This window comes from Trifolium pratense, linkage group LG7 (genome assembly GCF_020283565.1).
Source record: "Trifolium pratense cultivar HEN17-A07 linkage group LG7, ARS_RC_1.1, whole genome shotgun sequence".
Lineage (NCBI taxonomy): Eukaryota > Viridiplantae > Streptophyta > Magnoliopsida > Fabales > Fabaceae > Trifolium > Trifolium pratense.
This window is the reverse complement of record NC_060065.1, coordinates 55,093,942-55,121,901: the sequence shown is the minus strand read 5'-3', so window position 1 is coordinate 55,121,901 and position 27,960 is coordinate 55,093,942. Positions and strand designations below refer to the sequence as shown.

The following is a 27,960-nucleotide window of genomic DNA, read 5'->3' as shown; positions in this document are numbered from 1 at the left end:
CAAATATCTAAATTACGTAATTAAAGGGTTAAAGACTTCCCTTTAATGATCCCACCATGCCACATATGTGACACATGATTTGATCATGTCATAGTCATGTTATATAATATATATGTTATAATTATAATTGTCAAAAATAATAATAATTATAAGTTAGAAATGTAAATATCCAATTATTCTCCCAAGTGTACAAATAAATAATTCAACACACAAACTAATGGAGACATGATCACATGACAAAGGAGCAGCATACCTTGTCTTTCTCCTTTGTATTTTATTGCTCATTTGGTATAGTACAAACAAATATAAACAAAAAATGCAATGAAATAAGCAAATACATTTTCCCATAACATAAACTTACACTTTTCAAGACAAATCATATACTCACTTTTACTTTTTTGCATAATAATATTCTCTCTGATTCTAAATATAAGAAAAAAATTGAGTAACAAAAACTGATATATCTGATTCAAAATTTAAACCAGATACATCAATTTTTATTGATCTAAAATTTTCTTATATTTAAGATCGGAGTTGGTATTATTATTACTATAAATATTACTAATTGATTAATAATAACACTTACTACATCAACATGACATTGCTTCCTCTTTTTCTCCAACAATATTTGGTACCTACCTTGAACTTCTTCACCTTAATTCACTTTGCTTATTGCCCAAAATTCTTTTACATTTTATTCCTTCACTTTTTCACTTTCATTTTACCTTGTTGGTTAAGCACTCACTTAGTTACCGTGCCTAAACCAATTTGGTATCATTAATTTGATACTTTGGTTTTAATTTTGATTATCCTACAAGCAGTAGAAACTATCACATCGATTACTGTTTATCAATCCACTCATCAGCAACTCTTCCGGAACTTCGGCCACCCAACTTTCCGAATGAAACACTAGATAATCCTTTGAAGCTGCTACTACCACCGTCGTTTAAGTTTCGGAGTTTCCTCGACTTGTTTACCTTTGAAGAATTGATGTCAACATTGTCTTGATCAGATTCGTCGTGATTTTCTATTTTCATGATAACCATAAGTCTAGATATGTTGCTTCGACAAAATGGACAGACTGGTGGAGTAATAGAAGCAGTTGTCGGGTTCGGTTTGTTGTAGCAACAAAGGGCTAATGTGCATTGTGCACACATTTGGTGACCACAATTCTGAACTTCAATTGTGCATACTTGCTCAAAGCAGATGCAGCATAATTCTGACTCACTAATCTGCATAATATCATATTCCAAAATGAGTATGCTACTTTTTTTCGGCTCACTATTATAAATTTAAAATTGGCCAAATAATCAACAAAAACTTATTAGAATCATGCAGCATTTTAAAATTATTCGACTACATTGACTTCCAACTAACGACTATGAAAATCTTCTGTGGTCTGAAAAGCCAAATATCAGCATTCGAATTAACTCAATTGCAAAACAAACGAATTTGGTGTGTGTGCATGCGGGCGAGCAGAGAGTGTCAAGTTACCTCGGAGATGTTGTCATCTACACAATCAGACTGTGATGGAGATGGAAGAGAGTAAACCTTCCCCTTCAATGTATTTCGCTCCCTTTCCTTGTTTGCGTCCATCAAAGCTTGTTCTAACAAGGCTTTGGCATCCGGATTAAGTTCACTGATGAACTTCAGTGGAGATGGCCAAACAAGAGGCTCAGCAGATGTAGGATTTAGTAATGACGCACATGATCCATGTCTGTGTTTCATAGCAACCGTATATGGTATCCGCCTGCATAAACACATCAAACATACAGCATAAAGACAAATCCAGGGATAATGAACATCAATCCGTTCAACTTATAAACAGCCAAATCGTTAAATAAAGTAAGTTTCTCCCTAAATTTGGAAAGTTACAATACGAAAATGTCATATATATGAGAGTACAAGAAGAGGGTCTATTAAAACTAATGATGGAATTTTCATATCAATCAAAGATTTTCGCAGCATCCCAATATGCCAGATAAATGAAGATGAAATATGTTGAGATATGTTAACAAGTCTCAAAACCAACCATACCCGGATGAATCACGCTGAAGACGATCCGCACCCCATGCCAACAATTCGCGGATGCAATCAAGAGATCCTCCTCTAGCAGCTAGATGAAGGGGAGTGCTACCAGGATAGCTGCAAATACCAATAAATTAGTCCACAAAACAAAAGAAGAATACATATGATTCAAGCAACTCTAACCATAGAACATTGACAGATTGATACTCACCCATATCTACCAGTTGAAGCACAAACAAGAGCTCCACTGTCCAATAGAACATGTACACATTCCGCCCGTCTTTGACGAGCTGCTAAGTGCAAAGGCGTCGCACCCTTTCCGTCTCTAATATTCACAAACCGAACAAATCCCCTAAAACCAATTAAAAAAACATTCAAAAAACAACCTCAAGAAAAACAAAATCAATCCAGAAAATATGCTAAAACAGAAAAAGGAACAAACCAAGAAGCAGCCACATGACTAGATTGAGCAGAAGAAAGAATAGCTTTAAGGCAAGAAAAATGGCCATAATAAGCAGCATAGTGTAAACAAGTTCTTCCATTAACAGTATCAAACATCAAAACCTGAAAATTTTAATAATTTCCACACATCAATTTTCCAAATTCATCTATAGATTAAACAATAAAACTAACAATGAAATTTTCCAAATTACATTAGCACCAGCTTCAAGAAGCTTCTCCACACAAGCAATCCTTCCATGCATTGCAGCCAACATAAGAGGAGTCTGAAATGAATCATTCAAATCACAACAAACCAAAAAAAGGGTAATCAAGAACTAATCAAAGATTGCATTTTTACAAATAAAAACAAAAACCCACATGCTAAAAAACACAATGCAAAATAAAGAACATAACCCAATACCTGTTTTTTTCGATTTAAAATATCTGGATTAACAGATCCATGTAAAAGCCTTGAAAGAATCTGAAGTTAAACAGAATCAGCTTAAACTAAACGCAGCAGAATCAGAAAGTGAAAAAAGCTTACACATTTAGAAAAGTAAAAGAGAATAAACCTCGATCTGGCCATTAACAGCAGCAATATGAAGAGGTGAATAACGATCATAGAGAGTTGTTTGATGAAAAAGTGAAGGGTCTTGTTGTAACAGAGTTGTGACAATTTGAAGATTACCTTGTTGTACAGCAGTGAAGAGACCATGATCATTGTTACCTCTGCAACTAAGGTTTTGACCCATGTTGTTGTCGGAGAGGTGTGAAGTGGTTGAACTTCACCACATATGATGTTGGATTAGATGAGCCACCACCTGGTTTGGTGGTTATGATTGGTGAATCAAATGACTTAGAAATGAATGAATATAAATGAATGAATGAATGAATTTTTTTAGAATAAAGTTTGTAATAACTTGTAACTGTATGTTGTGTGATTGAGACGATTTTAATGTTAGTTATAGTGGCAAAAATATGTGAAATGTCACAAGAGAGAGAGTATGGGAAAGAGGGGTAGAGATGGTAGCTGACTGTGTCACTGAATAGTGGTTGCTGTGTCTGAGAACGACTTGGGCATCTACCTAGATTATGTGTTAAGCTTCGGCTTCGCTACGACGGATGGATCTTTTCTGACTGCATGTAGTTTTGACGGCCTATAATTCAGATCAATTTGAGGATCCCAAACTAATTAGAGTTGGCCAATTTTAAATCGGCAGACGATATTACATTACGGTGTAAAACTGAATCTTTAATATGAACTGTCCGATTTAATATTAATTGTTGAAATTTAATATAACGTGAAACTGCGTGTAATATTTATAGCGAATTTAGATCCTTGCTCAACCAAGATATTACTCCTCATTAATTCTTTTGTGAAGTTTTTCATCACATAACTTAGGCTATGTTTATAGTAACATAAATTTATAGTGGATACCGATAAAAGAAGTTTTTTTTTTTATAAACAAAAGTTATATTAATAAGGAGTAATCAAATCCTTACTCTCTCCTGTCTAATATATAAGCAAAAGTTATCTTTTTAAATTTATTAGAAAAATAATGTATCTAGTCCAAATTATAGACAAGATACATTTCTTTTTGAATGAATCTAAAAATGTGATTTTTGCTTATATATGAGGCCGGAGGGAGTACAATACAACAAAATCCATTAAATACTAAGAATACATTCCAATTGATTAACACACCAATCGAAATACAAATCGGAATACAAATAGGGACGATAAAAGATAAATCTTTTGATTTGATTTAAAATATTTAATTTGTAAATGTATGATTATATAAAAAAAAAACGTTTTTTTAATTTTTTTTTTTTCAATTATGATATGTAAAGATTTAAGAGGTTTGATTTTGCCATCCAAAAAAATTAACGGCGCAACTTGTTGTCTGTTTGCATTTTATTAAAGTATAATTATCTTATGTGTGTATATATATACAATATTATGATATTTTTGTTTTTTGAAAACTCGATATCCAGCTCAAAGATTGATTAATCCAAATGGACTGATATCACCGTTCACTTGCAGAGATCACATTTAAAGTGATAATTTTTTCGCTCTGTATGAACTAGTGAACCAAAATTGACACTAAAGAAAATCAACCTTAAAACCTTGATAGAAACACACTCTAAGATCTCAAACGAACATCGCTACACCAAACCAAATAGGTTTCAAAGGGTCAAATGTGGTTTGACCATGTTACTAAGTCATGTGTCTTGTCTTGCATTGCATTTTTTTTTCACCACCAGTTTAATCTGATTCGAGAATCAATTATGACATCAAGTGGTTTGAGCATCCTTTGATCGCAGTTGCGGGGATACCTCTTTATTCTTTTGAATAAATTGTTGCTTATAAAGAAAAGTCAATATAAATCAACACGAAATAATTTTTCCCCCTCTAGCACAAAATAATCGCCACAGACTCGTGCGAATTCACGAATCTTTTAACGGTACAAATAATAAAAATAGTCAAAGACATTGCTCCTATTGCTATTTGGTTAAGTCGCCATCCCATGTAGAATGCTCATTGTTCAAAATCATTGAACCAAAAAAAAAAATCATTGAACCAACCACTTCAAAAAATTACAAGTTTCATCCAAACTCCCTCACTCTTCTTTCAACTTCTTATTTTTTAGTCGAAACTCTACTTCAACTTCAAACAAATAACTTGGTAACTTAGAAGGCGAAGGAAGGTTTGCCACATTTTGCAACTGTTACAGTATAAAGATACCATGTCATTAAACTTGTCATAATTAAACCTTAGGAATGTTCTATAAATAAATAAAAAACGGGAGAATTCGAGTTCGATTATTAGTAGGAACAATTTTTATTCAGTTTTTATTTACCTCGGGATCGAACTCTGGATTATCAGGCTCCTCCTGAAAACGAGAGGGTTAAAAAAAAATAATAATAATAATAATAATGATAATAATAATAATAATAATAATAATAATAATAATAATAAAAGCCTTACGAATAATATGATAAAAAAAAATAATCACCTCTTGTTGGCTATATTTCTTTCGAATAGCTTTAAAACATGCTCCCCTTTTAGACATATACAAATCATGTAAGATGAGAACACATTCTTTCAACTCAAATGAGCTATACTCAGAGTATTCTTCTAGTGTTGATGTCTGCCACAAACAAAAAAAAAAATAATTCATAAATGCATTGAATCAGTTATTTATTTTTTTACCATCAGTATCCGACTCACTGGACCACCTAATCTGATTTAGGACTTAGTTTTGGCATTAAGTGGTTTCAACACTCACCTGATCACGGTGAATCATATTATTCAACTATACTGATGGTTTTACATAATAGGTAAGTTTTTTTTTTTTTGACAGACATAATAGGTAAGTTAATAACTATTTAATCAAATACTAACATTCCATCTATAGATAAAAAAAAACTATTTAATATAAGGTACTTTTTTTTTTACAAAAATATAAGAAACTTATCCAACAGGAATGTTTTTCACGCCAAACCAATACTAAAGAACACACATTTAACAATGAATCAAGCAAATATGTTAATTCGACTATAGTAATATTTTTATTTACATAAAAGGTAAATTAATAACTATTTAATCAAATATGATAACATTCCATCTACATATAAAAAAACTATTTAATAAAAGGTAAATTCTTTGATAATCAACATACATTGTTGGGTTATCGTCAAAAAAACACTTACATTGTTAGGTAACATTACATCTATATAAAATTCATTTAAAATACATTGTTAGGTACCATTACATCTATGTAAAATTCATTTAAAATATGAATTTTTAAATATAAATTAATATGAAAAATATAATATAACATTAAATTTTGTTTAGTGTGTACCGGTGTATTCAACGATATAATTTGGGTGTCAGAGTGTTCATCTTAATAAAAAAAAACTTACACAATATTGATGTGCTAAACAATGAATCTAGCAAACATGTTAATTTAATTATACTAATATTTTTACATAAAAGGTAAGTTAATAACTATTTAATCAAATACAAACATTCCATAATCAAATACTAACATTTTTTTTTAAAAAAAATTTCTACTCTAATTTTAATCAAATACTAACATTCCATCTCCAAATAAAATAAAAGAACTATTTTAATAAAAATATATATATATACTTACCCAACATGGACGTTTTTCAGGCCAAACAATGAATTTAGCAAGCAATGTGATAGAAGCAGCCACAAAGGAAGGCAAGAACTTCAAACATTCATATTCCAATAAACTTAGCTCACCAAGATATTCTGTCAAAAACTTAAACTTCCAACTTAAAGCCTGCAAAAAACAAAAGAAATAAACAACAATAATAAGAGCACTTAATTAACAATCGCAACTGCGATAGGGATGAAGCTGAAACCACTTGATGCTGGAACTGACCCCCGAACCAGATTAAACTGGTGTTGAAAGCCAAAAAATGATTTTCAAATGTCCAAAACATAGATAGATATGAAAGAAGAAAAAAAATTAAGCTTACATTATTTTCCTCACAAGCAATTTCTTCAAACTTCCTGTATCACATAAACTACACATAATTAGCTAGTCTCAATTTTCTTTACATAATTTACATTAATTTGCAAGAACATAATAACGAAAAATTTGGCACTATCTTACTCTAGAAAAGTCATAATAGTAGGGCTGCTCAGATCAAAATCTAGGGTCTTGAGTATTTTATTTTCCATCTCTAGAACCTATAGATTAACATGACACAATCATAGAACAAAGTTAATTAATCTTTAAATATTCAACTAAACACAATTTGATAGCAGATAAGTATATGAGAATTTACCTCTTCCTTGTCATAATAATTACATGTAGTTACGGAGAAAGTTTCCACATTGTGTGTGCTAAGATCTTCATACTTCCTTTATAATATAATTAAAGAAATCTATCACAAATCTTCAAGAAAATAAAGAAAAAAGTATTTGGAAAATTTAAATAGGGTGAGGAAGGCTTACGATGCAATGTACATGGATGTAACACCCAACAATTGAAGCCTAACCTTTCTTATAGGGTGAAAAGATAGGTACCTATCGATGTATTTTTTTTTTTAATGGCAAATATATTATATATAAATATAAATGAAAAAAAGTACAAGAAAAAATAAAAATAAATAAATAAAAAGTATCAGAGGTACACTCCACAAAAATCCAATAATTTTTAAAGTAAAATAAAAAAATAAACAAGCAAATAAAACTACCTATCGATATATGAAACAGCAAGATAAATGACATTAGGGAGAAGATTGTAATTGTCTGCAAGTTCTGCTAACCAATCAATCAATTGTCCTCTCATATGTGGAGTAATGTCTTTTTGAAGTATCTTCATGTAATCCATTTTAGTTCTTCTCCTTTTCTCCTTCTAAGAAAATCAAATATAATCTCCATGTTCATAATTAAAAAAAAAAAAAAAAAAAAAAAAAAGTAGAGTAGATAGAACAAATGTGTTACCTCCACGGAGCAAAGATACTTGTACATTTTGTTTCCTCTTTTTCTCCTTCTAATAAACATAATAAAAAAGAATAATGTCAGAAACACATTCTAGCAAATAGCCTCCAACCTATTTATAAGAAGAAAAAACAATAATTACCACTAATGCATTCATGATTCATCTAATGTAACCCTACAAATTAATGCTCTTGTTAATAGTGAGCTCCATTCAATGCATGTACTGTATATTAAATATGGAATGGGGTATAAAAGTAAAAAAAAAAATCAATTAATGCATCTTAAAATGTGTATTTTCCTTATTTTAGAGATAAAAAAACTTCCAAAATTTGTATAAAAGAAAAGTTTTTAAAAATTCTTATATATAAAATTGGAGGAGTACATTTCTCTTTGTTGGTTAAATTTAAATGGATATCATCATATTACGTGGTTTCTATATAAGTTTGGTGGGACTCATGAATTTCAATCAACACAAAAGTGTGTGTTAGTCCGCAAAAGTTAATTCAACCGACAACAATGTTAACATTGTTAGACTAAACACATTTTTTTTGAGTTTCAATTTGGAATCTAGTAATTGTATGTGAGTTTTAATGATGTTTGTTCTTTTTTTTTTAATAAATTATGAGCGACTAGATATCAAGGTAGGGATAAATATCCAACTATGTTGGCATCTTTATCATTTTCCGTCCTCCACCTGTAGCTCATATTATTATTAAAAAAATAAAAATAAAATAATTACAAAGGGGGAACTAGGCCTTACCCCAAAGAAACAGATCAATGTAGAACAACTATGCATACCAACTTATTTAATCTTAAAAGATAAAGTAGAAGTCCCTAATAATGTGAAGCAGATGCGACGACCGTCAACACGGAACAACGCACGTACCCACTACTCCCTGCCATATGCAGCAAGCCATGAATGCTTTTTCAAGCTACACAGTCCGAAGATGAACGGATATTGAGACCTCTCTACCAACCTCTGTCGCATCAAATCGTGTTAAAAAAACCAAATCAAGCCACAATCAATTGAAATCCAGATCGAGGGATGGTCAATCAATCGGACTCGATACCACGTTAAACAAACCCATTAGTACGACTAACGACTACTACCGTCAACACAGAGTGTCTCCGTACCTACCCTTTTGAGCAACATGTCTTGAACTCGAAGCACCCAACTTGAGAGAAGCTTCCAACGCAATACCACGAGAAACAAACCCATTAGTACGACTAACGACTACTACCGTCAATACGGAGTGTCGTCGTACCTACCCTTTCGAGCAATCAGGTCTTGAACTCGAAGCACCCAACTTGAGAGAAGACATCGCACAGAGGTCCCACCATGAAAACAAACTTTGAAAACAGAAATTGTGAAAGGCGATCCAACAAAGTTGTTCACAGCATGACAACCACACCAACATCAATAAAATGGGCGAGACACGGATAATCAGAATCACACAGCATAGTGATTTGTTGTTAACGCAAACAGACTCCTATAGCAAGACTCTGTAAATATGGATCCGGAATCCGAAACGCTGCTCTATTCATCGAACATCTGGAAAACCCAAACGCCAAACAGGGAGAGACAGTGGCGCAAAGCTCTCCAGAGCTAATCCGACAGTGGCGCCACCGACGGTTGGAGGAGGTGATGTCGCGACCTAGGAGGTCGATCGCACCACGTGTCTTTGATGTTACATCGTGACGGTCAATCGTACCACAGAGGGAGGAGGAAGGCGGCCAAAACGTGGTTTGGGTGAGGTGGGGGTGGAGAGCGTGTGAGGGTGGTGCGGCAGAAACTGAGGTAGAGCAGCGCAGGAAAGTTTCACTGGAAGTGGTGATGCGGCGATAGCCCTAACAGAGAAAGAAGCGTGTTTCCTGAATCCTATCTATAAATTTTAATTTTAACTCATGATGTTTGTTCTTGGGTTACAAATCCAAAAAGAAAAAACAAAAAGTGTGTTGTAATGTGTGTATTAGTGATGTTTGTCCTTGCACTTTCCAATGAAATAACTTTTTGTCAAGCCAACCTCATACGATAAAAGATTATCGAGACATTTAATATATTGAATATTGTACTCGAAAGTAGATTTTGATTTTTTTTTTCCGTTTATGGGGCACAATTGAAAAATATTGCATTGAAAAGTAAAAATGACATTCAATTTAATTCGAACTCCAATTCGTATATATATATATATATATATATATATATATATATATATATATATATATATATATATATATATATATATATATAATGCAATGTTTCTACCAATCAGTTAACTCCACGTAACTAAGAGGAGTATTTATAAAGTTAAGTTTTAGATTTTGCGCACTTGATTTAAGTAGAAAAGAAAAATCAATAAAATATCAGGCGATAAATTTGATCCATTGATTTGATAAATGTGAATCGTTAAATAACTAAAAAACCATTAAAAAAATCGTATAGATAAATAACGTCAATGGTCTTTCCATTCCTTCTTGTTGGATGACTTGTACGTGGAAACAAAAATATCTTTCCGTATTTAGTTCAATGACTGAGTCACTACATTTGGACGTTGATTAGTTTATTTTTTAGTGAAGATGTTGACTATTCTCTGAGCTGGAGGATATTGAGTCTTACATCTCCATAATTCAACCCCATACATTTTTATTTGATAAAAAATAAAATGTATGTGAGATGTGTGAAACTTACAAATTAAGATCATGACATATAATTTCTGTTTTGTGTCAAAAAAAAAAAAGAAGATCATGACATATATTTCTCGAAGACTCAATTCTTCAAAAAAAAAAAAAAAGTCTCAAGACTCAAAAATATTTCTCATACACATACTCATAAAAGAGGAAAATTTCTCATAAAAACCGTAATATGCATCATGAGTCATGACTCATGAGGTGTGTGTGCTCTAGAAACCATCAAGTTACATTTTTTTAACTAGATAAAAAAATAAAAATAAGAATAATAAAATAAATACTTAGTTAATCATAATTTTAAATAAACATTATGTTTTTTTGACACATTAAATAAACATTATTATTATTTATTTTTTTGAAACAAATACTATTATAAAAGAGAAAAAACCTCAGTCAGGTCTTATATCGTTTTGGATAAAGAGGGCTATTTGAGGGGGTACATTAGATGACCAATTTTTATTTGGTTCAACTAAAGCCCATTTAGCCAAGTTGTGGGCAACCCTATTTCCTACACGCCCAATCCAATTTACAGCAACATTTGGATGGTTCGATAACCAATCCCCTCCTTTTTGAGCAATTTTTCCCCAATAAACCCTAGGATAGTGCTTCGTCTTCACCGCGTCCACCACCATCTTTGCGTCCATCTCTACAATAATCACCATATCCTGATGTTGGTTCTGAAGATTGTCGATGTACTGCATGACGCCGATGAGACCCAACGTTTCAGCTTCGATGGGTGTTGAACATTATTTACACACACATAAAATTACACTTCATTTAATTGATTTTAAAATAAATATTAATTTAATGTTTCTTTCTACATTTTTACTTACTTTTTTATGTGTATGTTTAAATATTGTGTTTAAATCTTGTATGACCACACAAAATTTGCTCTTATAATAAGAAGAAAAAAAAATCCTAATCAAAGATTAAATTTGACGCAAAGATTGAAATGATTTTAATTCTTAGGTTTTTCAAAATAAAATTAACAGTTTTAATTTAATTTATTGATTCAAACAAAAGGTTTAACTTAATTTAAAATGACTAGAACTAAAATAATGGGAAAAAAAAAAGACACAATGTAAATTTAAACCAAGAACCATATAAATAGTACCACTAATCTATTTTTATTTTTTTTAAAAGGTAGTACCACTAATCTATTGATAGACATTTAACATTTTTTTGAACATTCACACATAAGTGAAAGTCAGACATGAAAATAAGTATAATGATGTGTTTTTTTTTAATGTAGTGATCAACATAAAATTCTTACAGGTCCTTATCAAAGGACAATTATGAGAATTTTATGATTGATCAACAACAAAGTAGACAGCTGTTTACTCACAGACGTTTAAAAAGTAATGACAAAAATATAGTTTTGAGAAGAGAGGAAATAGTCGAGAGAGCAGGATAGAAGAGTGATCAATAATAATTTGGAAATTACTTTTCACACTTACCTTCTTCTTTGTTTTACTAAAACACCACTTTTTTAAATAAAAAAAAAAAATCCTTTCTTTTTTTTTTTTTGAACAAGAAAAAATATCCTACCTTTTTCAGGATTTATACCCCTTGCATATTTTTTCTATATTTGAAGTTTCAATTTTAAAACTGCAAAAAGTAACATTTTAAATAATGACTATTTATTATAAATACTTTAAAACTGTGATTATTTCTTAATTTCAAACATTATAAATACTTTAAAACTGAAAAATAATTTTTGGTGTATAAGAAGCTGTGATTGTTGAACATATCAGTGAAGATATTTAGTCTTTGTTTCTTGTGTAGGGGGTTGCTTCTTTTTCTCAAGAAATTGGTGATTTATACTTGCTTATTTAATTTCTAGTGATTGTTTTTAGCCTTGCTATTTGTTTGGTGTTGCTCATGTAATTTCTTTATCAGGCATTGGCTTCTTGTAACTGTTTCTACATGTAGCACATGCCTTATGCTTGGGTTTATGTTTATCAATAAAATTGCTTTTGCTTTTTCCAAATAAATAAATGGACCAAGCCTAACAATTAAGTTTATAATAAACTAGTATAAAAATATTATTTTAAAGTATAAAAAATTATTTTTCGAGTTTTTCCGAAAGCAATCAATTTTTTTTTTTATAATTATTTATAATTTACTAGGATGAAAGGTAATTTAGGTAATTGTACTAGTTTGTAAAAGTGGGAGGTACAATTTGAGGAATAGGAGGTAGAAACTGGAATTATTTATAGGTGAAAGTTCCAATGAAGTAACAAGAGTAAAGTGGGCTCACAAAGGAAATTGGGCCAGGAGGTCCGTGCGAGGACGTAATGATATGTGCTAAACCATTTATTAACTGAAATTATATCTCATACTCCCACTCATACTTAATACCCCTTCTGCTGTCAAAATTTTTGAACTTTTCAAAATACCCTAGATTTTTTTTGTCAGGTGGTCTAGTGGCTATAAATTCATCTAACAAAGTAAAAAAATTAAAATTCCTCACAACCCACCGGTGTTTTAGAAACCTATCAGGTTCTCGGTCGGACCGGTCCAGTTCGGTTGTTCAAAACACTTCCGACCAAAGATGCGGAAAAACAAGTAAGATATTTTACTATTAAACTAGTTTAAAGATCCGTGCATTTGCACGGGTCCATTGACTTTAATTCGACATTTAAGTTTATCATTATCTTAATGTAGAAAATTTATTAGAATAACATAATTAAATTTGTTATGAAATATTGTTAAATATAAGTGAAACTATTGTTTTATTTTTTGTAAAACTTATTTATCCAAATTTTTATGTTTCAGTGACAAATAATGGTCCCGTATATATTTTTTAATCGAAAATTAAAAATTTTATTAGGAATATATAGGATAATTTAGTAAATTTGATAGTAATTAACTTTAATTTATTATTATTAATACTAGTAAACTTTGGTAGTAATATTATTTATTTTATTTTATCTTTGTTGAAAAATATTGTTTTGATGAAAAATATTATTTATGTTTCTTTATTTTTAATATAGTTATTGTTTATGTTTCTATTTCTATATTTCTATTTTTATGTATTCAACTTATTTTTCTATATTCATTTCATAATTTATTTTTATTGACTAAACTCTTTATAATCTTTTTATTGTTTTTTTTTCTTCATATTCTTATGCATAGATTCCTATATACATTTTTGTTTGTACTCATATTATTCTGTCTATATTTTTTGTTTTTTTTTTTTTGTATTTATTTTATATTGTTTCTATATTTTAAAAAAAAATTACTGAAATTACAATGAAGGATATAAAACTTGCAACGTGGTTAATAGTAATATGGATAAATTATGAACTTTGGTGGTAATCGATTTTAATATATTAGTAATAGATGACAAAAGGATTCATTTTCAAAATATCTAGTATGAGTTTTCAAATATACCATTATTGGAGTGGCTCACGTAATTCTGGATTTTTCACTTCTCCACGCTTATAGTGTGAGTCTAGCCACGGATAAAAAAAATCTTATCTTTTAAAAACGAAAGTTCCAATATAAATTTTCATACCACATCCTCTTACCGCTGATGCTCGTAATAGTAATTATAAAGCAAAATCTAAATGTTCCATACTTTCATGTCTTATCTATTTGTAATAAATTCGTTTTTTTTTTAAGTTGATCATTTATCTTTATAAATATTCACGGATTAAAATATATATAATATAATACAATCAAATTTTCTATATATATTTACATATATAACAAAGCCAATAATCTAATTTAAAAATTCAATCTTCAATTCTTTCTCAAATTTAAAACACTAACCCCAAAATTCAAAATCTTAACCCAAAAACAAAAGATGTGTCATTTTCTTAGTGGAGCTGGGAAGTACAACTCCATGAATTGGCCTAATGATGAATGCGCCTCTCCTCTCCTGTTGATTGGATAACGACACACCCATAACCTCTTATACTTTCTGACCAATCTAAATGTTCATCACAAAAAAATTAAAGTTAACAGGAAAAACAATTTATTTGTATACTATATTTTTCTTTTTTGAGAAATTGTGTACTAGGAGTACATCTGTACATATTATATATAAATATAAAAACAGGAGTCTGAGTACAAATCAAGAGTACTAGAAATACTCAATAATAAGATAAAGACAAAATAAGAAAAAGGAGATACACTACAAAGCACAATCAAAGAACTCGAAACTACCGCAACCTCCCAAAGCAACCATCAAAAAAAGGGAGAGGAAGAATCAGAGCTATAATCACTACAAGAAAATCAGTCTATACCCACGGCCATTTTTGCCATTACCCACGGCTTCACTATGAGTACAAGAGATTTACCCACGGATTACCCACGGTATTGGTCCGTGGCATTTTGCCTCGTTGGTAACTCATTACCCAAGAAAATGCCGTGGGTAATGCTACCCACGGCTTTTCCCACGTTATTATCCAAAACTTTGCCGTGAATAGTTACCCATGGCAATACCATGAGTAGAGCATATCCACGGCTTTGCCATAGAAAGCCACATAAAACATTTCTAAATAGTTACCCACGGCTTTGCCATAGGAAAGCATTACCTACTGTAATACCGTGGGTAAGCTCAATTTTTTTTTTTCATTTATAAACCAGCTGGTCAGCAATTGTATGCTACTATCACATAACTCCATCCATTTTCATCCAACAAGATAACCAATACCAAACAAACACAAACTAAACAATAACTAAATTTAAAACTAAGCAAATTGAATCATATCATCAAAAGATCATTTACTGAAACTAAAGTGTAGTGTTAACAAAAATTGACACTATTACAAGTTTCAAAATAAACAGATAAGACACTAACAATTTGGACAAAATATGTAGTCATAACAGTTTTCCTCTAGATGATTAGGCACATAACTTAAAATGAGTCGCAGGGTCAATCGTGTTGATCATCTGGGAGCCCTTACCATCTGCAGCTTCTGAGGCCTGCAACTTATATCTTGTTCAACCCAGTATAACTCTTATGCATTGGTTTGAGTTCTTACAAAGACCCCGTCTAAACATAAAACAAGACAAAATTTAGTTTTGTGCCAAACATTTCTTACATAGGAAGAAAACTTGCTTTATGCTATTAACCATTATTTTATTAAGAACAGACAGATCCAAAGGAAGAATTGAGAAAGGCAGTAAGATACATTGCATACATACAAACTCAAAAGCACCTAAGTCTTGTATGCTACCTTCATTTCATAAAATACTTAGGAGGCCATACCATAAAATAAGCAAAACATAAACATACCTTCATTTCATGTACGATAGAGCGTTGGAAGTCGACAATTTTTAATGAGATATTACAAGCCTGCACAAGGAAATAACATTATCACATTCTCAATGATTCCTATAATCCTAAACTCTTGTATCAAATAAGATACAATTTTACTAACCAGTTGCTCCACCCATGTCATAATCATCTCAACTATAATTCCCACAACTATAGTCCAATAAAGCTGCAAAACATAAACAAAAATATATCTTTCTTCATTTCATTATGAGACAAATAGTCAAAATATGCAGAACACTTAAAGCACATAATATGCATGATGATTCTCACAATTGCTTATAAAGTGATGACTCTCATGAGGCATAAACCTATAATGAACAAAATAAATCATTAAAATTTCATTAATATATACTATTGCCTTTGCAATTAATCATAAACAGGGTGATGCAAAAAATGACTAATTTAATAACTAACAAACATTAAGGGGGTCCTTCATCTACACATCCTTCAGCTATCTACACGACCCATCCTGTTTTTAAAAGGAAATTATCAATAAAGATCAAATATGAAATTAAAGAGAAACCTAACAAGCACAATAAGAATTAAATTAAAATCAAAACATAAGAATATAAAGTTTTCCACCATTCCATGAATAATGCAGATAAAGGACCAAAAACTGCAAACCATATCAAAACTATACCATCAAACACAATAGAATCAAATTTTACACTCACGAAGAAATATGCTGAAAGAGAATACCGGACAAAATCACTTAAACCAGTATCTTCTCTATCTTTTTCTGTCAATGACAAAATCACTTAAACCACACAATCACTTTGGGTAAATGAAAAAAAAATCACTTAAACCACAGAACAATAAAACAATGCAGGACAACAAAACAGGAACATAACCACGACAATAAAACAATACATGATACTAAAACCAGTAACAACAGGCAAGACAAAAAAAGTAACTAAACCCCAACACAATAGAAGCATAATCCAACCGGTTCCCATGAAATTTCAAGTTCCCAAAAACAACAAAGTTGATTTTCAGCTTCAGACAACAAGATTATATCGATTAAGTAGAAGAATAAGAACATTGAGTAGTAACGATTGAACTCACTGTTCAAGTTGAGAGGGACGGACAATGAAACAGCTGCGAACGAAGAGAGTGGAGATGATCGCCGGAACGAAGATGGTCGCCGGAGATGAGAGGGTTTTCGGAGTGGAGATTGATGGGGTTTGTCTTTCTTCGTTCTGTCTTTGTTCCTTCCTTCTTGGTTTGGTCTGAGTTTTGAAAGAAAGGTAAAGTGAAAAAGGCAAAGAGGAAAGAAAGGTAAAGTGAAAAGTACATAAAGAAAAAATAATTAAAATTATATTTTATACTTACATGCGGCTATGCCGTGGGTAACGAATATTATATTTTATACTTACTTTCTTATGCACGGATATGCCGTGGGTACCGAAAATTCTATTACGCGTGTAACGCTTCTTTTGGTGGGAACAACGTTTTCATGTAGAAAAGTGAGAGGGAAATAGAGAAATTCTTATTTTTACCGTACCCATGGCATTGCCTTGGGTAATACCCACGGAAAATGGCCGTGGGTAAAAAAGCCATGGGTATATAGAACTTTTCTTGTAGTGAATAGAGCACTAAACTAGAACCTAAAACAAACGAGCACCATCCTCACCTAGCGTCCCACTCATAGAGAAAGTAGGGGCTACCAGAGTTTTTACTTAAAAACCACCATTTTCTGGAGATGAGTTATACTAGGAGTATATGTTTAAAACACCAATATTTAGTTAAGCATATATACCTTGGTGATGGATGCATTTTCAATTTCAATAAGACTGTTTGCTCTCGTAAAATTGTCTCTTTTATTTTTATTAAGATGATATTGATACGAAGTTTCCAATCTCATTAGTGATGACTAATTTTTGTCGTAGAACCTGTGTGATACACGAGGTAGGTTCTCTCCTCCCGACCGAATTTTTTTCATACGTATGAGTTCTGACTACATGTTTAAGAGGACCAAAACTCTTACTACTACTTGGACCAATTTATTATCGGTTCGTAAAATTGTCTCTAACTTGAGTGTTCTAGTTTTAACATGTATAATATATCATCCATATGTAGAGAAGCAGTCAAACTTGGTCGTGGTTTTCAAATTCTCTCCAAATCACTACTGAGTAAATCATATTTTAAGATAAAACCAAAAAGAACTATTTTTCATAATATAAAATTCATTATTTCAAAATGATTCATATCCTCAATTAGTAATTCACTAGTTCCATACGTGACTCAATAACTTAGTATTTTGATGACCGGTCCAAATCTATAAAATGTGATGGATAAGTTATGTCCCACGCATACATACGTAAAAAGAAAAAGGAAGAAAAAGAATAGAAGATGCAAATGAGGGTGTAAAGAAAGCAGCGGAAAGTAAATCCAAGGGTCCATATTGTTCTTAACCAAAGAATCGACGGTCAGCAGTTATATATAAAGCAAATACAAAGCTACAGAGTGGCATTTCACTTCACTCCATTTCAAGAATCATATATTATATTTTACATGAATTTTTGTGCCATCTTTGATTCACAATTCGTACCATAACAACTTCAAATTTAACACATAGTGTACTACTTCTCTACTCTTTAGTCTTTACTTCTTAAAAAAAGTTTTATGAACACTCAATTTTTGATATCACACCACGATCTTATTCTCATCACACTGACATAGCATATAAAATTTGGTTCCAGACTTCCAGTGTTCAACTAGTTAACGAGCTTCACTAAATGATAGATTATTTAAAAGAATTCGAGTTTAATTTTTAGTGGAACAATTTCTTAGTTACGTATTATTTATTTTGCCGTCGAACTTCAAATTTCTAGGATTCTCTTTTCCTGAAAACTACACTGTTAACACACCAAAAAATGGGGATAACTAATTTAGATATTACATTTGAAATTATAAAATTATGATTAATTATGTAATTTAATTATCCAAAAATTGGGTGTGAATTCAATTAATTATCAACTTAATTAAGTTAATTATATTTTTAACGTGATTAATTGGACAAAAATGAGCTTGTAATGATGTTTCTCCCACTTATAAACATATTTATGTTATCTAATATAAAACTTTTAACCAATCGTTAGTTAGTCCAGTGGTGATTGACGTTGGACTTGGTAGGAATCGATGATCACGGTTCGGTCATCCGCTACTGCTATCGGGATGAGGCTAGAACCAAAATTGATCTCCGAACCAGATTAGACGGTCCAATTGAACTTTTAACATACTGACCCATATCAAACACTATTAGACAAAGTGTGTGAATATAAATAAATGATGAATGATCCGATAACAAAAATTTTGATAACAGATAACCTAACAAATCTTAAACTAAACTCTAATACCATAAAATTTTGAACTAATAACCTTACAAAACTGACTAGTAAAACTAAAAATGTATTTACTTCAAAAGATATAGCGAAGTCATATATATCTCATACTATTTTCCTTCATAACCTAAAAACGTTTTTTATGCACTCATACACCGACAAATTTGGAATAAGGGCAATTAGCCCATGTTACGGCCTACGTGATGACGACACAAAGACATGAAGGTAGCTTTTGTCTGAAAATCGGTCTCTGCTGCTCTTGTTGCTAAATTGCTTTATTCGTTCTTTAAAGCCAACATTGGTTCTTACAAAAGTTATCATCTCCGTATATGCTTTTTCTTTCTTCATCAGATAATATAATAGGAGTATAGTCTCTTTTATCAATTACTCCCTCCGTCCCAAAAAGAATGACCCAGTTGACCGAAATACGCATGCCAATGCATAACTTTGGCGACTAATATCTTTAATTGTATAATGGTAAAAATTATAAAAAATTGATATTTTGAAAATACTCATCGAGACGAATCTAACAACATCTTATATGTTAATATTTATTTTTATTTATTAGTAGAAAAATATGGTCAAAACAATATATATGAATAGTGCATATATTCAAAATGGGTCATTCTTTTTGGGACGGAGGGAGTATTAATTAGAATAAATAAAGTTTAATTTGTGTAGTTAGTTAGTTATTGAGTTGTATAGAGAGGAATGAAATCGATGATTAATGACAAATTACTTTAAGAAAAAGGTTATACATATTTTGACCAGCTACTTTTTTAATAATATATCGCATCATAATATAAGGGCCTAACATGATTTAATTTTATACCCGTTCATCTCATTATTACAGAGTGAATTTAATATCGATTTCAAAAAAAGTCTATAGATCATAGATGGACCCTAAATAATGTTGCTAGCTTCTATTTGTAGTACTAGTAGTATTCATTCTCAATGTTTGTATCTTGTAGAACAAGTTCTAGTCTTCTAGTACAATGAATATATTAATACTCACCCAATTCATATATAATTGCATGGTTTTGAATTTTGATCCGTGGAAATCTGACCTCTTCTAAGATTCGAAACCATCTCATTAATTTCCAATTAATTTCATCTGTGATTAAAAAAAAATAAGAAATTGAACAGGACAATTTCGGTCGTATTATTAAATAATACATTAATTTAAACTAAATAATACATTAATTTTTATTAACTCATTTAGGTCTTATATTTATAACCGAAAGGAGTATATATTTAAGTTTCTTGCATCTTAACTATTAAACTTATTATTGTAAAAAAAAACCTATTAAACTTTAGACCGATCGATCAAGATCGGACGATCAAAATGCAATGACCGCATAAATCCATATCCAGCGAGAACATCGTTGCATTACCATGCATGCAGTCGTATTTTCGCCGCATTCACACATTTAGGACAATCATAATTGTTGGGTCAAGATTAGAAATTTAAATTTATATTTGTATCAACAAAAGAAATTTAAATTTATATTGAATTATAGACCTTCCGATCTCAATCCAAAGACTACGTCTATCATGAACGCTTGAATGTGGCGAAATCTAATAGTAAGTAATCATTTCTTCCCTCGCAGTAACACTCATCCCTAGTTCCTCAGCTAGCTGTGTATATACGTACAGATCTAGGTGAAAAATATTAACTGAGTAAAATTTTCAGGATAACTTGGCAACAAAAAAATCTGCTAAAAGTACAATGATTTTAGCTTTCTTGGAATCATGACCATGCTGCTATTTTATTTTGAGGACAAGTAAAAGAGTTATCTATGTTATGGACATTAAAATCACTGTTACACACTCAAGTTTCCAAGAATTTCTCTTTGACGAAATTAAGAATTCTAGTACACAAAGCTACCAATATTTATGGAACAAAAAAAAGAATAGAAAACAATTGAAGAAGAAAAAAACAGTGACTTACCAATCTTGAAAATAATTTCTGACAATCATTTCCAGAAAATCTTACTGGCTGATTGCCGTACGTGGGCAAAGAAAACCGCTGCACTAGCTAGCGTGAGCTATATACTTCCAAGGCCCAAGTAAAATTTGGATTAAGTGATAGTGCCGCCGCAGCAGTATGCAGTCTGGTGCAGTCAACACCTCAGAATCGTCTAATTGAGATCGGACAAATTTTTTTAAAAAAATTATTATTTGCTTAATATATATAAAAACTTGAGATTAAAATTTGGACGACCTCAATCCTACTGACTGCATGACTGCACTGAAACCTGGTCGATGGGGTCCAAGGGTATATATGTCATGTTGAAAAATACACTAACTAACATGTAAATAAACATGAGAGAAAATTTTGTACCCAAATAATAATAATATCATAACTTGGGAATGCAATCACATAATATAGTTGATGATTACTACAAGCACACATTGTTTTACAAATTAAAGAAATTAAGTTCGAATAGTAGTACACAAGAAACACACTCCATGCATAAACATAAAACAATTAATCAATGACAATGAAAATATACAACAACAAAACCATTTTCACCTACCATGCCTGTGTTAATTTCTCTTACTTTTCGCCATCTTGAAGACAATGGAACTTGCAAATCATGTTGTTCAGCTGGACAAATTCATTTTCTATATGATCTGTCAAAGATGATGCCCAGGATTTAGAGATCGGCAATGGAAGATTTAACCATAGACACACTATTAAAAAAAGTTGAATTAGCAACGGATAATTAGAGAGAGAAAAAAACATAACCTTCTCTAATTTTTTTCTCTAAGTATTAATTAGAGATGTCAAAATTAGAGATCAATTTAAAAAAAAATTCCAATCTCTAATTCTCGTCGATAATTCAACTTTTTCTAGCAGTGCACAAATGATTACATGAGACGACTAGTGGAAGAAGTTGCGAGACCAGAAATATCAGTCCATGATGAATTGTTGTAATGGTTGTTATTTTGTGAGAAGCTAAGAGGAGATCTTAGCAAATTCAAACCTCCGTTATATTCCGATTTAATCGATGTAGGTATCTGAGTAGTAACCCTAGACGAAGTTTGTGGTTCAATAATTTCACTTTGAAATGGGAAAGAAACATTTGAACTTGACTCAAAACCATTATTCATGAAAGGAAATTGTTGAAATCGCCACTGATCTACAACTCCGCCTTCTCCTCCACCGGTATTTGAGCTATAATCTCCCATTTGAAACATGTTTCCAACACCGAACCGGTTCAGATTCTGAAGTGATGACATGTTCAAGTAATTTCTGCTAGTTGGATGTAAAAATTGATCACCATGAGGGTTTGAAGTAGTTGAATGGATTGCACTTGTTGAATATTCTTTATCATTTGATTTGGAGGGTGTAGTAGTAGTACTAGTACTCTTTTTGGTCTTTTTGCTTCTACGACACCCTCCACCAACAGGAACATTTCTTAACGCACCCCCTCTCGTCCAATAACGCCTACACGTCTTGCAAAAGTGTCTTGGTTGAGACAAGTTATAGTTGTTGTAGTAACAAAATTTTGTGTTGGTTGATTCACAACGAGGACACTTTAAAGCTGTTTCTGACGGTGGTGGTAACTTACCTTGCTGAGCCTGAGCCTGAGCCTGTCCTGTTTGAACTTCCTGAGCTTGAACTTGAGCTTGATCCGGTAACGAACCATGCCTGATTATTGAGCCAGCACCATGTGGCTGTGAGGATAGTGGTGGAAGCAACTGATGTTGATTTGGTTGCTAAAAAAATATATATAGTGAAAATCATTATCATATCATATATCATATATAGATATATAACAAGGTATACAAAAGGGAAAAAAGATGAAAAAAATCAGCAAGTATATTCAAGAAGATATTATTATTACAAGGAATAGGAATAAATAAATTCACTCTTTTGTGGGAAAAAAACTTACTTGCTGCCAATTGAGAGGATCTAAATAAGATGGAATAGAAGAGAAAACCATGGTGTTCAATCCTTTTGCGTTTTTATTTTTTTTCTCTTTAATAAAGTTTGATGGCTCTTTAGGGAGATGGTGGAGAATCACACTATAGTGGAATAGCAGAGCTAAGAAAGTAATAAAGCATTAAAGTGAAGATGGAGGAAGGAGGAAAGCAAGAAGAGGCTTTATCTAGTTTTTTCTTTGTGGTTATTCTTATTATTCTTTTTGTTTTATTATATTTTTAGGGTTTTAAGTGGAGGAAGTATCTTAACCTATAAGCATCTTTTTATTACGCGGTTGCCTTAAGAAAATTCATAAAAAAGGGATAGTGGCTCCCATGCAATGAACGGTGTCGTATCATTGCAAAATGACGCTATTATAAGACATTTAGACCATCTTTAATAGTGCAATCTATAGTTTAATTAAGTGGATTTCACCATATTATATAATATATTAAAATATATATAGTATTAGAACAACTCATTCATTTTTTATTCTTTAATTTTAAAAAACATATGTAAAAAGAAATAATGAATAACAGACGCCAACAAGAAGCGGCCGAAAAGAACAATACAATACAAGATAAAAACTAGAAATTTATCGGACACTAAAACTTATACAACAAGGTTTTGTCAAAAAAAAAAAAAAAAAAACTTATACAAAAAGCTAAATCAGTACAACCAATTAGGGCCTTTCTAAATTAGCGTACAAAGAAATCGTAGGTAAAATGAGGAGAAAAATTAAAGTAAATGAAAGAAGAAAAAATATTCAACATACATTAACAAGGGGTATATTAAATGAATAAACTACTCAACGAGAAAAACATTTTATAGGATCAACACACCACTTGTAGTAAAGACAACGTTTCTCTTTGAATTTGAAACTGGTTGATCCAGATTGGAAAATTTCATTCCATTCGTTCCGGCACATATTACCCATTAAATGTCAAATTAATGTCAATCACTTCTACTTCAATTCAAGTGACTAATTTGTTTCAGGGTCAAATTATTTGGACCAACAATGAATTAGTTCACATGGCAAGGGTCGTAGTCCCATTAATTATATGGTCATGAGTTCGATTCCTTGCTCATTTGTAAGAAGAAAATTTAGTTGGAATGAGAGAACTCATTTTGTGTGTCCCACAGATTCACAGACAGAGATTACTCATAGCTAATAGGGTCGGCAGTGAAAACTTCGTATCAATATCATGATAATAAAAAAAGTCAAATTAATCATGATAATAATAAAAAGTCAAATTATTTGGACAATGCTCAATATCGATACATTACTAGAACACAATATTGTACAATTTTTGTCTCTTGGCCAAATTTCAAATTTGTATGAGTCTATTTTCTCCGATAAAATTGGATGGTTAGTTAGATTTTTTTTTTTGGTAAGGTGATAGTTGGTTAGATAAAAATAAATAAATTATTAGCATAAATAAATATATATATTTTTGACACATAAATAAATAGATATAATATAATCACCCATATTAATTAACAACAGTAATAAAAAAATTGTCATCAATCATCTTATTTTACGGGAATGTCAAAAAAAAAAAAATCTTATTTTACGGGAGTCTCTATTGCGGGCCTCATTACAATATTACCGAATATATGCTCAATGAACTTCAACTTCAAAGTATGTGGACTCTCCCAAAATGCAAATTGGAAACGCCTAATCATGTCTAGAAACTCCACTCTCCCTTTCTTACTAAGCATCTTTCTTACTTATAGTTTTCTTCCTCTCTTCTTTAAGTAAAGCAATTAATAAGAAGGTGACAACAAAATCAAATTAAAAAACAACTTTGGGATAGTGATTTGATTAAGAAAAAATATAACATGTATACACTACTGTTTATTCCATTGCATATTTATACATTTTAATTAATTACACAAATTAAACCACATATATATTCCTCCACATCGATCTTATATGTAATATAATACTATATGTATGTATGTACCAAAAAAAAAAATATTATATGTATGCTGAAAAGTTTATTAATAAGAAACACTTTGAAAAAAACACACGAACTAAGGAAACTAATTTTCTCGTTAATAATTCTAGAGTTTTATATTGTATTCCAAAAGTAACCTTGGACTAACATGGGAAATATATCTCTCTAATTAATGCTAGTGCATTGGAATGAAGTATTTGATTTCATTTAATAAGGGTACAAATGGAATTGTGCATTTAATTAAGAAAGAATAAATTTAAAGAGTGTTTCTTATAAAAATGACCAAATAAAATTTTCAAAGTGTTTCTTATAAAAAGGACCTGAGGGAGTATTAATTAGTTAGTTTGTTGGCCAAATTGCTTAGATTAAGTGGTCACATATGCTGATGGGAGTCGGATCTTCTTGTGATTGAGGTGTTGGGATGCTCTTTTATTTTGACGTCGTTATGCAATTGGTTCGCTTTTGCTGGTGGAGTTTTAGTGTGGCGGTTTTTTCCTGTCTATCTGTTAATTTTATTTTTGCATTTCATTCATTTGATGGGTATCTGATTATGTGTACTTCTGGTACCCATTTGTATTTGAAATCTATCTTATTTTATTTCGTATATATAATACTATATTTGCGACTCAAAAAAAATGGTCACATGCAGCTTCTCTCAAAAATTGGGTAAACTACCACTTGTATTTTTATCTAATTCTATCTTGATAATATATTCGCGGTTAAAAAAAAAAAATCAAAGATATGGCGGGTTAGGAGTTAATAACTTTGAGGTTTGATGAAACTAAATTTATTGGCAAACTGGAGATGAAGCTAGACTATATATTAGTTTTTTTAGACTATATATTAGTTGATTCAAGTCAACTTTGACATGAAAATTGGTGGCGATGAACTCATGAGCCTGCTATTCGGTCCATATAAAATAATAATAAAAATGAATGTAGATTTTTCTATTACACATGTCCATGCAATTATTTTTTTAATTTTATCGTATTATATTTACGAATTTCTTGTTTAATGGTGACCGATGACTAATCTCCTCGGGGAAATATGTGGGGCACAAAAAATAAGTTCTTCCCCTCAATCGAATTTTGTTCATACGCAAGAGTCAAATATGAAACTTTTGACCACTTACTTAAGAGAACCAAAACTCTTGCCACTCGAAACAACTAATTTTTTGTTTATTAAAAGACTATGTTTTTAATAATTCAACACTTATAATTGTTCGACAATATAAATATTTTTACACCGTAAATACATATCAATTAAATTCTTATTTATATAATGTAAATGATAAATAATAGATATATTTGCAAATTATAATATACTAATGGTATATAATATAATATGATATATTATGTATATGTATGTATGTAGATGAGGGGGAGGGGGGGCCTTGGCCACTGCTTGCCCCCCTCCAGGTCCGTCCCTACATATATAGCCATCCATGTCTTTTGGGTGTATTTGGGTGTATACGGGGTTTTAGATGGTGGTTCTGACTGAGTAGCGAGCCGATTGCATGTGAGGATTTGGATTCATGTATGCGGATTCCATTCTTTTATGGCAAGATGTTTGACCATATGTCTCTCTTAGTTGAGCAATGTATTGATCTCAAATTTTCCTTCTATTTTGAATATTCAAAAAAATGTCTATGTATCATCTTTTGGGAATTGGGCGGATTGGGTGTAGGTATAGAGTTATTTTTTTTTTTTGTAAATGGCTTGTTATTTTTTTTTTTTTGGGGAAGATGAAGTGTTTTCTAAGTTATATGGTCTATTGTCTTATGTTGTTTTAGCTTTTTTAGTTGATAGTTGGAGCAGGTGTGGCCATATATGGGATTTATATGTGAGGTCTACATATATTTGATTCGATCTGTTCTTTTTTTGGGTACATTGTCACTATTTGATGGAGCGATATTTGTGCTGAAAGAAAAAAATTGAAGACCTTTGCTTCTGCTTGTTAGTACAGTATAAGTGAAAACTTTCTATAGAAGAACAATTATATCTTATTGGCTACACATATTGATGCTTCCAGTGAGCTATGTTTGGATAATTTGGAGTCTATCCCTCATTTATTTGTGCTATATATGCAACTTCTCCTTAGCTTGTTTGATTTGGCGCTCAATCTTAGTGTCAGATTTCAAGCTTAAGTGTGTGTGGGGTTAAGTTTCACATCGAGTATGAGTGAATATGTAAATTAGGCGACTCATTCAAATCATGCCTAGTTTAGCTCCACCCTTCACCTCATCAAGATTGTGACTAGCTAGGTCAACTTGACCATTCAGGTGATGCCTAACTTAGACACTTAGTAAAAGGATTCAATTGATTGTATTGATTTGAGTAATTGTACAATTGTTCTTTATATACATACAAGCAGACAATCACCATTTAGTGTGATTGCAAGAGAATAGTAAAAATATTCCTAATATGTTACAATTGTGATCAATCTGATGAATAGCAAATATTCTAATATAAATATAAATCCTTCTAATTAAGTAACAAGGTGTAATGAGTTGTTGTGTTGTTGCTGATATATAGTGATAAGAATGACAGCTGTAGCATAGAGGTGTTTATGAACTTATGAGCATAATGATGTTTATCCATTCATGTGTTATTACGCCCCCTCAAGATGGGATCACAATCGGTGAGACCAGTCTTGTCTCTCAAGTAGGTGAACCTGGGTCGAGACAAAGGCTTTGTGAGTATGTCTGCAGGTTGATCTTTGGTGGAAATGTGAGACACACGGAGTTTACCCAATTGAACAAGTTGACGTACATAATGGTAGTCAAGTGCAATGTG

At 31.3% G+C, this 27,960-nt stretch overlaps 4 protein-coding genes and 1 long non-coding RNA gene across 6 annotated transcripts; all 5 read right to left on the bottom strand.

Moving 5' to 3' along the window:
- Window positions 1–201: 201 nt before the first annotated feature.
- On the bottom strand, window positions 202–3,609 carry LOC123897755 (putative E3 ubiquitin-protein ligase XBAT31). The gene is made up of 8 exons (XM_045948504.1): window positions 3,042–3,609; window positions 2,891–2,950; window positions 2,682–2,753; window positions 2,471–2,592; window positions 2,240–2,380; window positions 2,038–2,145; window positions 1,495–1,750; window positions 202–1,232 (listed from the first exon to the last, which is right to left on the bottom strand). The coding sequence occupies exons 1-8, from the start codon at window positions 3,219–3,221 to the stop codon at window positions 840–842; spliced, it is 1,332 nt and encodes a 443-aa protein (XP_045804460.1). The 5' UTR covers window positions 3,222–3,609; the 3' UTR covers window positions 202–839.
- A 1,340-nt stretch (window positions 3,610–4,949) lies between these two features.
- Window positions 4,950–6,945, bottom strand: LOC123896659 (putative cyclin-A3-1). The gene is made up of 5 exons (XM_045947024.1): window positions 6,916–6,945; window positions 6,630–6,782; window positions 5,487–5,621; window positions 5,331–5,363; window positions 4,950–5,195 (listed from the first exon to the last, which is right to left on the bottom strand). Exons 1-5 carry the CDS (start codon window positions 6,943–6,945, stop codon window positions 5,091–5,093), a joined length of 456 nt encoding a protein of 151 aa, XP_045802980.1. The 3' UTR covers window positions 4,950–5,090.
- A 32-nt stretch (window positions 6,946–6,977) lies between these two features.
- LOC123896658 (cyclin-A3-2-like) lies at window positions 6,978–7,841 on the bottom strand. Its single transcript, XM_045947023.1, has 5 exons — window positions 7,705–7,841; window positions 7,463–7,534; window positions 7,294–7,369; window positions 7,119–7,195; window positions 6,978–7,029 (listed from the first exon to the last, which is right to left on the bottom strand). Exons 1-5 carry the CDS (start codon window positions 7,839–7,841, stop codon window positions 6,978–6,980), a joined length of 414 nt encoding a protein of 137 aa, XP_045802979.1.
- A 7,442-nt stretch (window positions 7,842–15,283) lies between these two features.
- Window positions 15,284–17,176, bottom strand: LOC123898362. 2 transcript variants are annotated; one of them, XR_006805307.1, is made up of 4 exons: window positions 16,995–17,176; window positions 16,033–16,398; window positions 15,888–15,947; window positions 15,287–15,644 (listed from the first exon to the last, which is right to left on the bottom strand). It is a non-coding gene; the product is annotated as an uncharacterized LOC123898362 (long non-coding RNA). The 2 variants fall into 2 exon arrangements; XR_006805306.1 differs by having other exon boundaries at window positions 15,284–15,644; window positions 15,888–16,398.
- Window positions 17,177–21,620: 4,444 nt separating this feature from the next.
- Window positions 21,621–23,435, bottom strand: LOC123899565 (dof zinc finger protein DOF3.6-like). The gene is made up of 2 exons (XM_045950731.1): window positions 23,176–23,435; window positions 21,621–22,999 (listed from the first exon to the last, which is right to left on the bottom strand). Exons 1-2 carry the CDS (start codon window positions 23,224–23,226, stop codon window positions 22,148–22,150), a joined length of 903 nt encoding a protein of 300 aa, XP_045806687.1. The 5' UTR covers window positions 23,227–23,435; the 3' UTR covers window positions 21,621–22,147.
- Between the last annotated feature and the right edge of the window lie 4,525 nt (window positions 23,436–27,960).

Bases quoted from the DNA above. Each gene is read 5' to 3' on its own strand.
- LOC123897755 (XM_045948504.1), bottom strand. From the start codon at position 3,221: ATGGGTCAAAACCTTAGTTGCAGAGGTAACAATGATCATGGTCTCTTC. The intron at 2,754-2,890 runs GTATTGGGTTAT...GATTCATTTCAG, and splicing joins TTTTAAATCGAAAAAAACAG to ACTCCTCTTATGTTGGCTGC. The intron at 2,146-2,239 runs GTGAGTATCAAT...TGGTATTTGCAG, and splicing joins GCTTCAACTGGTAGATATGG to CTATCCTGGTAGCACTCCCC.
- LOC123896659 (XM_045947024.1), bottom strand. From the start codon at position 6,945: ATGTTTTGGACATTTGAAAATCATTTTTTG. The intron at 6,783-6,915 runs GCTTTCAACACC...TGTTTTTTGCAG, and splicing joins CATTTGAAAATCATTTTTTG to GCTTTAAGTTGGAAGTTTAA. The intron at 5,364-5,486 runs GTGATTATTTTT...TCTCGTTTTCAG, and splicing joins AGAAATATAGCCAACAAGAG to GAGGAGCCTGATAATCCAGA.
- LOC123896658 (XM_045947023.1), bottom strand. From the start codon at position 7,841: ATGGATTACATGAAGATACTTCAAAAAGACATTACTCCACATATGAGA. The intron at 7,370-7,462 runs GTAAGCCTTCCT...TATATTATAAAG, and splicing joins ACATCCATGTACATTGCATC to GAAGTATGAAGATCTTAGCA. The intron at 7,196-7,293 runs GTAAATTCTCAT...GTTAATCTATAG, and splicing joins ATTATTATGACAAGGAAGAG to GTTCTAGAGATGGAAAATAA.
- LOC123899565 (XM_045950731.1), bottom strand. From the start codon at position 23,226: ATGGTTTTCTCTTCTATTCCATCTTATTTAGATCCTCTCAATTGGCAG. The intron at 23,000-23,175 runs GTAAGTTTTTTT...ATATTTTTTTAG, and splicing joins ATCCTCTCAATTGGCAGCAA to CAACCAAATCAACATCAGTT.